The sequence below is a fragment of the Marmota flaviventris genome, chromosome 15, assembly GCF_047511675.1.
Source record: "Marmota flaviventris isolate mMarFla1 chromosome 15, mMarFla1.hap1, whole genome shotgun sequence".
NCBI classification, from domain to species: Eukaryota; Metazoa; Chordata; class Mammalia; order Rodentia; family Sciuridae; genus Marmota; species Marmota flaviventris.
The window spans coordinates 69,190,641-69,203,183 of NC_092512.1; the positions used below are offsets into that span (position 1 = coordinate 69,190,641).

Sequence of the window (12,543 nt, forward strand, 5' to 3'; positions counted from 1 at the left end):
TCTAATTCCTAATCCTGCAACACAAAAACCACCTTAACTTTAAAATGGTTCTAAGAAGAAAGGCAACTGCTCTTGTTTTAGTAAGAATGAAGTCAGAAGTAAGTACATTCTGCCCCTTGGGTCAAAACCTGTTTGTTTATCCTATTGCCTGTGCCTGTTTTCACCCACAAGGGCAGAGCTGAGTAGTTAAAATAGAGATCACATTTCACAAAACCTAAAATTGTTATAATTTGAGTTTGTACAGGAAAAAACCCCCAATGAACTGTTTTAAGCAATCACAAAAAAAGACACGTTGAAATATTGCAGGGGGGGGGGGAGCAAAGGATGTACACTATAACTGTAGCCATTAAGAATGACATGACAAGAGGATGGATCTACAGAAGAATGCTCCTTATGTGTTGTTAAACTACTACTACTATACTATCTTTATCTGTTGTAAGACAAAATAGCACCAGAGTTCTTGAAGACATCATATAAATCAAAGCAAAATGGGGCAACAATTTCAAGAATCTCAAGAAAACAAAAGGTGAACCAAGGATCCAGTCTACTTGTCCTTCAAGTCTCAAGGTAACAGAAATAGTTTTAAACATAAAAGAAGTCAAATAGTTGAGTTTTTCTTGAGCAATCTATTAGAGATTGAGCTTCAACAAATCAAGAGCTTACTGGGAAAACTTCAGCAAAAGGACTAATAATAAGCAGTTTATGCATTTAACTATAGTGTAAAACTAAAATAAAGGCGGGAAAGAGAATGGAAGAATATATAAATGCTCTGATAAGGGAGAAATAACTTAAATGAGAGAGAGAGAGAGAGAGAGAGAGAGAGAGAAAGAGAGAGAGAAAGAGAAAGGGAGGGGAGGAAGGGAAGGAGGGAGGGAGAAGGAAAGTAGAAAAAGTTAAAAGACCTAATAGGTGGAAATCAAAAGAAACCATTAACTAACAAGTGGCAGTATATGCCTGTAATCCCAGTTATTAAACACTGTCTCAAAATAAAAAGGGCTAGGGATGTAGCTCTGTGGTAGAGCGCCCTGGGTTCAATCCCACTACCACACATGACAGACCACCATTTATCATGGCACTATTTCAAAATTGACAATACTGGTAAGTTCCCCAGATGAAATTAGACATTTTAAAGTTAGGATGCCACATTTTATTAAAGTGGCTTTTCTTTATAGTTCACATCATGTTATACAGCCACAATGCTTCAGAAAATACATCGTCTATCAGAAGTATTACTCTTAAAATACTAGTTAACAAGTGCTTTAAATTGAATTTAGACATTCTTCCAAATTGACATTTTGAATATTCTCTTTGCAAAGGAATTCAGGCCAAAAATACAATATAAAAGATTCTAATCTCAAATAACAAGTTTTTATTTATAGAACAGATTAAAATTAGAATATAATGTTAGATTCATTCTGAGTGACAGAAACTGAAAATTCTTTCAATTAAAGAATCAGAAGTGACAGTGACTTTGAAATCTATCTAATTGTCAATCTTGTAAATGTCAATATGACCTCAACCTAAACTTTGCTGCTGAATACATGTTAACAATCTCAGCAATATTCTCCAGCAAAGCATAATACAGAGACTAAAGGATAAAGAAATCAGTATACAGAATTTTCCCTATTTTATAAAATATTCTTCTCTGCTTCCCAAGTGAAGAATAATCTCCATGCTCTCTCCCTAGTTCCTTTTTTTTATTTTTATTTTTTCTGGTTTCCCTTGATAACTGCCAGCTATAAGGTTCTCGATAGCTCTTTAGTTAGTAAGGCAGTACCCCTTCACGACAAATTTTCTGGGTTGTTCTGGAGTAGAGGAATATTACTCCTCTGGTACCTTCTTAGGTGCATAGTTCATAACAGCATGACCAACTCTTTCCCTAACTCAGTACTCCCAAACAGAGAGATGCTAATCTAAAAGTGTGCTTCTAATCCCGTACTGATCAGCTTGTTTTTATGGAACAATCATATCAAAGAAAGCAACTTCAGTATACAATATAGATCCACTGTATTCTACAGTTTTCAAGGTGATTTCATAAAAATAGAATGCCAATTAGTTTATACCAGTTAAAAATAATGATACATCAGTCATCTGTATATAGTAACACAGATGTCAAAATGCAAAATAAGTTAGGCAAGGTGCTGTATACCTATAATCCTATCTACTCAGGTGGTCGAGGTAGGAGGAGTACAGGTTTGCTCCAGCCTGAAATCTTGGCAAAACTTTGTCTCAAAATAAAAAATAAAAAAGGGCTAAGGATGTAGTTCAGTAGTAGAGTGCCCCTGGGTTCAATGCCCAGAATCAGAAAAACAAGAAAAAGGAAAAGAAAATGCAAAATAATATTTAAAGAATAGACATTTACAGTGTCACTACTATTATACAAATACATACAGAAGTATCCAAAACAAGCCAAGTAGCTAGGCAGAGTAACACAGGCCCGTAATCCCAGTGGTCCAGAAAGATGAGGTAACAGCAACTTAGTGAGACCCTGTCTAAAAATAAAAAATAAAAAGGGCTGGGAATCTAGCTTAATGATAGAGTGCCTCAATCTCCAGTACTACATAAGAGAAAGAAGGAAAAGAAAGAAACAAGTAGAAAAGGAATTATAATAAAAATACCAGAGCAATTTAATTTATTTAAAATAGAATATCATGCCAAGTCATGAGGAAGTTCACAATACAATATTAAACATGCTGAACCAAAACTTGATTCTAACACTTCATAATTTTGATATTTACAAGCTACAACACAGTTCATTAACCTTCTGATAACCACACTAACATAGAATCCAAATACATTAATAAACTTCTAAGATGGTAATACTGGTAAACAAAGATAACTTTTAAAAATCTTTAAAGTCAACCTTCAAATCTGAGATATCCAACAGCCAAATGAACTGCAAAATGTATATTAAAATTATTACATTATATCCCCACTTTTAAAAGGGCTATAGAACCAAATTATAATGAAGTATTAATGAATATGTATCTCTTACTATGAGAGGAGTAAACAATGCTCACATTTTGTTCTAAAAATATATAGTTCACATATGAATTTAAAAAATAAGCCACTTGCAGAAGCCATGTAGATACACTGGATAGATCTCCCTTTAAGAAAGTCTTTGCCCTTCTGCTACAGTCACAGAATAACCAACAATAGTGGCTTTCAGATCCATTACAAACCCAAGGAGGTGTTCTTCCCAGATATTCTCCAGCCAATGACTGACTAATGAGGGTACAAAAATCTGGCCATTTCTGCTCAACGTGGGACTCCTCTAAAGGGCAATCTTTGCTTAGAACTGCCCACTGAATTGGCTGTCAGACCTGTATTGTAATATGCAAGTGTCCTTGTCCCATTCAGCTTGCTTTCTTCTTTCAAAGATGTCAAATCTGCATTGTGGTCTAGAGACTTTCTCTGCCTAATTTTGCTTCATCTCTCTTTAACTTTATAGACTTTATCCCACAATACAACTCATTTATTCCTACTTCCATTTTAGTATGATGATTGCCAAGATAAAGACTTGTACTGACACCATTTCTCTTACATACATAAAAGCAGTTTCCCTACTATTTTACTAACATATTTCTCATTTTTCATACATACAACCACATCCTTGAGTCAACCAAGGTAAGGAAGTTTTATAGGCTAATCAATGGTATCTCTACTCTGAATTTGTGAAGTTCAAATATAAAGTATATATTAATATTTCAACATTTTTAACCTAAGTTCCCACATGTATTTATTTGTACCACATATTTCCAATATCAGTAACTATACCTGTTAAAGATATACACAAACTACTCATTCAAAACCAAGTCTCTTAAGTCTCCAAGAAATTTCTCAATGAGGTTCATGAAAATTTCACCCGAAGTACTTTTATTACCATGATCCCAATGAAAGTTCTTTTGAGTAAAACCAAGATGAAGTAACAAAGAATACTGTCCCACACTACATATCATCAAATGTTGCTTTCCTGGCAAATCAATTTATATATACCTAAATATAGGATTTTTTCTTCTTAAAAAATTATTCATAAGTAGTGTTGTCTCACATTTAAATAAAATCAAACATTTTCATATGGATTACTGTTACTATCAATGTTTATCAAAACCATAAAATTAACCATCAAAATATGTTTGGACATAGGACCTAAAAAAGTACACCTTTTAAAATTTCAAATAAAATAAATGAATAAAAATAGAAAATAATGTCAGTGAATTATAACAAGACCCATTTTTCTACTACATGAGGGACACTATATATTGTACTTACTTCTGTATAACATTTTGCAAGCTTAACATCATACCCAATTCTCCTTTCATCTTTTCTCTGTTGGCACGACATTCCGCCAAGTATCGAAGAGCCTAAAGCAGCAACAGGAATAGGTTATTCACATGTCCAGGATGTTTAAAATTAAAATCTCTACACTAATTGCAAGAAAAAAGAGAAAATAAGATTTCAATTTTTAGAATCAATTGGTTTTGGAGTGTTTAGAAATTTTAAGTGTATGATACAGTCTCTGAAATGATCCTCTGATCTGTAGAGGCTAAATCTGTTCTTTGGAATAAAACTTCCTAGCTTATCTGCAAGGTCAAAATCAAGTTGTTCTGGTTTTACTTCATCTTGACAAGGACACAAGAAACTATATTCTACTTATCAGTCTCAAGTAGTAGTCCCAATAGCCATTAACTTTCTAGATGCTTTTTACATGGAAATTAAAACAAATTGCTGAGGGGGACAAAACATACAACCATCTTTATATGAACAGATTCTAGTTTTACAACAATTCACATTTAAAGTGAAAAACAGAACATGAACTAAAGCTCACAAATTTTCTATTTTGTGAGTTCACTAATTTTTCAAGGTGTGTTTTTATTCTTAATATTTAAAGTACATTTTTACAAAAGTTCTTCCTTCACATACTGCTTCTTTAAGCATCTCATTTAGGCTTTCTCCTTTATATATAAATATTGCTGTCATCTATAGACTTTCTAATCACTCATCATTCACTGAAGACTCTGGTACCTAATTCTCATGGGAGTATCTTTATGGACTATGCTATCCAAAATTCTGCCATCTCTGTTCATTGACCTTTCACATTTACAATGGTCCTTTGCTTTCCATTTCCAAAGGGTTTGGTCTATAACAAAAAATGTACCACCATCTATGAAATTAAAAACTTAACAACCTCTTTCCCTTCTGTAAAAACTCCTACTGTGACTTCAAACTCATCCCCAAAAAGTTTGACTGCAATGGAAACTGCCCTCTCTCCATTAAAAAAACAGGACCATTGTGTTCAGACACTGTTCAAGTCTGTAATCCCTAATAAAAGAGAAATAATGAGGTAGGTCCTACAATTGCTCCATTTTCCTGCTTTGGTGATAGTTTCTAGACTATAAAGAGGGGAAATCCAAATGGAGCCTAGTGGTCTTTCTAAGTTTGGAAGACAGAGATCCAACTTGAAGAGGTTGGAATAGCTAGAATTTCCAGAGCAGAACAACAGGTAGGAAGGATGTGTACTCCAAGAAGAGTTATAGATATCTACAGGGGTGCCCAAGAATCTTCAGTTTGATACTGATCTGCACGTGCTTGGGATAAAAGGACACTTGGCCACCAGGAAGTAAGGAAAACAATTCTTAAGAGATCACAACTGGCTGGGAACAGTCTGGAATATTACTTATCTATGAAGTACAGAGACTTCACCATAGTCTGAGACATCAGGGAGAACCCTCAGAAGAACTTCACCTAAGCAATGCAGTTACTACAGAATAAAGCTTACTTTACTCTAACAAAGCTCAAGGCAAATATTAAAAGAATCAAATAGTCCCAAGTAATTAAATGGCAACCCAGAACAATGTTCGAGAATATTTATAGGAATATCAAAAGAATCCAAATATCCCAAACCATAAAATTTTTAATATCTAGCATTTGATTAGAAATTACCAGGCATGAAAAAATGGAGGAAAATATGACCCATAACCAGAGAGGAGAGAAAAAAAAGGAATCAACAGAAACAAAACAAGATATAATAGAAATGATGTGACATCAGAATAGTTGTTATCAATATGCTCTATATGTTCAAGGATGAGTAGAAAAACATGAACATGGTTAGGAGAGAGATGGAAGATATTAAGAGGATTCACATGAAACTTCTATAAGACAAAAACATTAAACATGAAAAGAAAAGCACACTAGACAGATTAATAAGTTTAGAATTTATGGGAAAGAAAAAAATCAGTGAACTTTAAAATGTGGTAATAAAAGTACTCAAAATGAAGCACAGAGAGAAAGAAAGAAAAAAAATACACATACATCCATACATATACATACCCAATCATACATACTGTAGAGGTTTAAACATGTGTAAAGTCAAATGTATGACAAAACCAGTATGAAGGATGGAAGAAAGAAATAAAAATATATTGTCTTGTGATTCTTACACTATACATAAAACATGTGCTTTATTTAAAGGTTGACTGAGTCAGGCAAGGCAGCACACAGATGTAATCCCAGAGACTAGGGATGCTGAGGCAGAAGAATTGCAAGTTTGAGGTCAGTCTGGGCAACTTAGCAGATCCTGAGTCAAAACATGAAGGAGGACTGGGGACATAGCTCATTGGTAAAGGGAACCTGGGTTCAATCCTCAATACCACAAATATAAAATAAGTAAAAATGCATACTGTAAAACCTACAGTAACCATTAAATAAACTAAAATAAAAACAAAAGGGTATAACAAAAATAAGCCGACTACTAGAATAAGAGAATTATGAAAACACCCCATCTATCTGTCAATGTAATTGGGAACTCTTGCCTACCGATCCCTGTTCTTTCTCCTTAGCTCTATCCCTGTAAGACTTTACTTTCTAGCACCCAGTCTATCATTTCAACCACTCTGGTGCCAAGATCCTAAATTTCCTTGTATAGTCATTTTGCTCAACTTACCCAGCCAAATCATGGACCAACTATTTGGTTCTTACTGCCTCTACCAGACCTGAAGCCATACAGAAAGAAGTTTTATGACCAAATCTTAAGCTTCATATCAATCCAATGCTACCAAACTAATCAGTACCAACACTGCTGAGCAATCTTACCGTTCCTCTTTAGCAACCTTTCGCATTTTCTATAATTAGGAAATCCTTCTTCTCAAAATTTTCCTGCTCTATCAGCCCCTGGCTTCTGAATTTACATATATTCAAGGCTAGTCTAGTAAAACAAAGCAAAACAGTTGGACACAGTAGTGCACCCCTGTAATTCCACCAACTTGGAAGAATGATTGGAGAACCTATAAATAAGTTCAAGGCCAGCCTGGGCAACTTGATGAGACTCAGTCTCAAAATAAAAAATTAAAACAAACAAACAAAAAAACTTCCTTCCTTCAGTCCCAAGTCCCTATCTAGAGACCACCACCCTCTCTCTTCTCATTCTTATTGTATTTCTTACTAAAATTGGACTCAAACTAGGAGCCATGGAATTTTTCTTATTTGTAACTACTGTTAATTTCTTATATTAATGTCAGTTTTGCCCATAAAATTTCATTCTGTGAAGGCAAATAGGAAACTCATATTATACAGTTTGATTTTCTAAAAGGAAAAGCATATTTTCTGGTACAATCTTGTGAAATTTATATTAAATATGAACTTTACAATGAATCTTTAAGTAAAGAATGGTAAGCAAAATTTTTATTAATTTGCTTTTAAACACTTTTTGTTATAAATATTTTAGAGAACACAAAAGCAGAGAAAAGATAGGGTGGGCAAACTATGTCCAGCTTCAACAATTATCAACCATTTGGTAATCTTATTTCATTTGTCTTCCCTGCTCATAATCACAATGGTGTATTTTATAACAAAAGGATATCACATCATCCCATTTGTAAAGATTTCAGTAGATCCCTAAGAAATTTTTTCAAAATTAACTTAATAATATAATTTTAATGCCCTGCTGAGGTAATAATTTTTAACATCATGTGCTATCTGATCCCTATTCATTTCCAGCTATTTAAAACTTGTTTATGGTTGACTTTTTCAAAGTAGGATCCAAATCACATCCACATATTACACGTGGTTAGCAAGTCTCTTTCGTGTTGTTTAATCTATAATTGTTACTAACATCCCTCTAGTAGTCTTTCTAATGCCAGTTACTGTTCAAGGAACTAGATGATCTGCCTTCAAGAAATTATCACATTCTGGGTATATACACACAATGGAATATTACTCAGCATGGCATTTGCAAGTAAAAGGATGGAGATGGAGAATATCATGCTAACCGAAATAAGCCAATCCCCAAAAACCAAAGGCCAAATGTTCTCTCTGACAACTGGATGCTGATCCATAATGGGGGGGCATGGAAAAATGAAGAAACTTTGATGGGGAAGAGAGGGGAGGGGAGAGAGTATGGGGGCAGGAAAGACGGTGGAATGCAATGGACATTATTACCCTAGGTACATGTATGACTGCACATATGGTGCGATGCTACATCATGTAGAGAAATGAAAAGCTGTTCCGCAGTTGTGTACAATGAATCAAAATGCATTCTGCTGTCATATATATCTAATTATAACAAATAAATCAATTTATTAAAAAAATAAATGATCACCATCGGATTTGTCTGACTGCATTGTCTTTTACATGTTTTTCTAACCCCCATATTTTTCTTAAAATATGATGTTTTTTGCATTGTTGGCTATGATCCTACATAATTTTCTCTTTTCCTTACCTTTCCTTCTCATATCAAAATAACAAGCGCCATGTCCATCAACTTATGAATGGATAAACAAAATATGACAAATTCATACAATGGACAAAGAGAAAGTACATTAGAGGTTTCCAAGGGATAACGGGAGAGGCCTGGGGAGTAAAGGGTAAAAAATACAGTTTCTCTCTGAGGTGAAAAAACACTTTAAAACTGACTGTGGTAATGGCTGCACAACTAGGTGAACATGCTAAAAGTCACTGAATTGTAGACTTTAAAAATGCAAACTGTATGATGGAATATGATTTATAGTCTATAAAGACATAAAATAAAAACAAAAGAGTAAATTCTTTCTTGGGCTTGTGGGTGATCTTGGTAAAGTATGTGCTTAGCAAGCCTAAGGCCCTGAATTCAATCCCTAGCATCGCTCCCCTCCTCAAAAAGTGATATTTTATTTTGAGCATCTACCTACATTAATATGATACAATCCTCAAGATTTCTTATGAACTAGATAAATTGTGAATAGAGCTTAGTGGTACAGCACTTGCTTAGTATACACTGGGTTTGATCCCCAACATTGCAAATAAGGAAACTGGTAATTAGCTCAACACAGTGGCACATGCCTATAGTCTCAAATATTCTGGAGACAGAGGCAGGGGAAAAATCACTTGAACTCAGGAATTCCAGCCCAGCCTCAGTAACACAGAGAGAGACCTATCTCAAAAACAAAAGAAAACAAGCCTGCTACTCAGGAGGCTGAGGCAGGATGATCCCAAGTTCGAGGTCAGCCTCAACAACACAGTGAGTCTATCTAAATAAAAAAAAGAGGGCTGGGGCTGGGTACAGTGGCACATGCCTGTAATCCTAGTGGCTTAAAAGGCTGAGGAAGGAGGATCACAGGTTCAAAGCCAGCCTCAACAATTTAGCAAGATCCTGTCTCAAAAATAAAAAAATTAAAAAGGACTGTGGATGTGGCTCAGTGGTTAAGTGCCTGGGTTCTTTCCCTGGAACCAAAAAAAAAGGGCTGAAGACAGCTCAGTGGTTAAGCAGGGTTCAATCTCCAGTCTCATACACACACCAAAAAAAGACATCTTGTTAACTGAAAAATAGGAAGTTGTAGAACATTTCACATATGTAGTGCTGCCACTCGTGTTAAAAAAATAAAAACCAACGTACCATTTGTGGAAAAGGGACTATTATTTGCCTTAGTTTCTTTTAATTTTTTACCATGTTCATCTGATACCTTTTCAAATTCTCCTTATTTCCAAAATGAATACTAAAGGCAACTTACAAGCAAAGCCGAGTGGACAACAGAGGGGTTTGGGTGGTCCATAAATAAAATAAGGCCAGGCAAACATCCCTGATCTTGAACAATGGCTCTTCTATTCAGTGGATCTGCTGCCAAATCTCGTAGCTGGTTAACTACTGATAGAGCATCAGGTTCTTCATTCATGGTGGAGGAGGAAGAATTCATCTTCTATGTCATGTACATGAATAAAATCTTCATAAATTCTGTAGAAAAGGTTTGCAAAATTAATTCTAGGATGCTGAGGTATATTATAATATTTATTAAATAATCAGGATAACAACATCTTTATAAAGAAACAGATGAATCTAAATCGCAAAAACATTAAATTAGCAATTCCAGTTTGAGAAAAATAAAATGAATATAAGTTGAATAACGAAAGCATGTTAGTCACATGTACACAATATTTAAAGAACATATGTCACCCTCCATAGCCTAATAAATTCCTTTTTAGTAATACATACTTTAACACTAAAGTTACAATAGACAATATACTTCAAGCTTGTAACCTTTGCTGTACTTTCTTAAACTGTAACACTGACAGTGCTTTTTTCCCCTTAGAGCATTTCTGAGCCTGAAACAAGTGCCTCAGGGAAAAGTGACCAGCTGATAGCTTTTATTTTTGTTCCCCCCCATCTAAAACAAAAACCCTTCAAGTCTACAAAAGATAAGCTCCTCTGGGGAAAAAGAAAGGCTCAAAGAAGGCTGTAAATCAAGAAGCCCCAAAACCATCTTGCCTGTGCCTCAACCCAGCAGAAATACTTGTCTTTAAAGGCTAGGGGAAAAACTTCAAAATAACTTTTAAATAACCTGACATGCTTATCTAAGCAATATTACAGCAGCCAATGAACCATAAAACAAAAACTTCCCCTACCTTCTTCTACAATGAGTATTAGGCTCAAGAGCAAGTAAGTTTGTTTTCTATAGTTTTTTTTTTTTTTTTTAATCAAAAACACTAATGCCAAGAAGTGTGGACCTGAATGGCTTACATCAAAATATTTTGTTAATATGCAAATTCCTAGGCCCTACCCCAGACCTAAGTAGGAATCTATGGAGGTAGAACACAAAAGACTTTTTTTTTTGGTCTTCTTTTTATGTTTTTATTGGTGCATGTTAATTATACAAAATGGTGGGTTTCCTTGTGGCATATATAAAAATATAATTTGATCCATTTCACTTCCCAATCCCAGATTTATTTTAATACACACACCAGTTGATTTATGGCACAAATTTTACATTGGTCTATAAATGAACTTTTTTTAAATGTTGGCTATGAACATCTGAATAAAACCCTGAACATTAAAATCCTACAAGAGCCTTTCTTTAATTATTGATCAATATAAGATTATCAATAAGATTATTTGAGACTAGATATCAGTTTTATCAGATAACTAAATGAATAAACTGGAAAAAAAAAAAAAGCAGAAGTAAATTTACCCCTTTCTTCCAAAGAAACTAATTGAAAGTTCTTAATACATCAAACACAATTTGGAGTGGGAGAGGGCAGATTATGGTGAGGAGCTAGACTGTGCACAGATTGTATGTGGATAAACAGAAGGTTCTTGAAATTTTAATTGTCAGCAGTAGTAGTTAACATTTCTTATGTCTTAGTTTGCTTTTTTACTTTTTAAAACCAGCACCTGATGTCTTACAGGATAGTTCTGAATCACAGTTTAAATATTCATGCCTATTTTAAGAGTTTTGGCTGCCAAGCTAAAATTGAGAATACAGATATATTTTTAAAAATCATAGACTCATTATGAAATGATAAAAGTGTGAAAAAACTTTTTCCTTGTCTTTTTACATTCCAGTTTTATCCACAAGAGACTATACTGTATTTTCTTTCTTAGTTCAATTTGGACGAACCATTAGGGGACAATGAATGTTCCCTAGACTTAAAATAAGCACTCTGATCACCTAAGGGATCCTGTTTTAAAGCAAATTCCGATTCAGTAGGTGGAGCAGGACCTGAGATTCAGCATTTCCAGCATGCTTCCAGGTGAGGCTTGGGCTACTTGTCAGGAAGCCACACTTCTAGAAGAAAGGAGCAGGATACAATGTGAAACACCTGTAAACCGGCAGTGGCCTGAAAGATTTTCTTTCCTTTCAGCCAAGATTCACTATTCAACTCAGAGAAATACTTATCTCTCACATGCTGCAGAGGACACACAAACTAATTCCTTATTGAATTGAGCGGGATTAAGAAAATATATAACAAGCATTAAGATCAGATCTGGCTTTCTCCTTTCTAGCAAGGAGTTACCTTCTTTGAGTTTCAACTTCTCATATAACAATCTTGAATGATACCAGGATCTAAGAAAATAAGAATGGCGATATGGTAAAATAGAATGCTGGCAATCGCCAAACACGCACAACACTTGGTGCGGTGGCCCGTGAGCGTCGGGATAGATCACGAAAGGAGTTGCCAAGAGCACAAACCACCCCAAAGAACAGTTTTTTAAAAATACACAGACGTGAATACTGGTCTCTCTTTAATTAGGTCAAACCCAAGCATGTCCTTCCGCTCTTTGGAAACATGCGGGTG

The 12,543-nt window shown here is 34.8% G+C and overlaps 1 protein-coding gene across 4 annotated transcripts in view; it reads right to left on the reverse strand.

Moving 5' to 3' along the window:
• The window catches only part of Armc1 (armadillo repeat containing 1), a 35,987-nt gene that overhangs the window by 12,913 nt on the left and 10,531 nt on the right, over nt 1-12,543 (reverse strand). For 2 of the 4 annotated variants that reach the window (XM_071602324.1, XM_027932909.3), the window contains 2 exons: nt 9,984-10,204; nt 4,273-4,364 (listed from right to left, as the gene is read on the reverse strand). In XM_071602324.1, the coding sequence (XP_071458425.1) occupies nt 4,273-4,364; nt 9,984-10,166 (275 nt within the window). In that variant the 5' untranslated portion in view covers nt 10,167-10,204. Of the gene's footprint in view, nt 1-4,272; nt 4,365-9,983; nt 10,205-11,915; nt 12,033-12,543 lie in introns of those variants that run through there. The other 2 variants (XM_071602325.1, XM_027932911.3) reach the window with 2 other exon arrangements.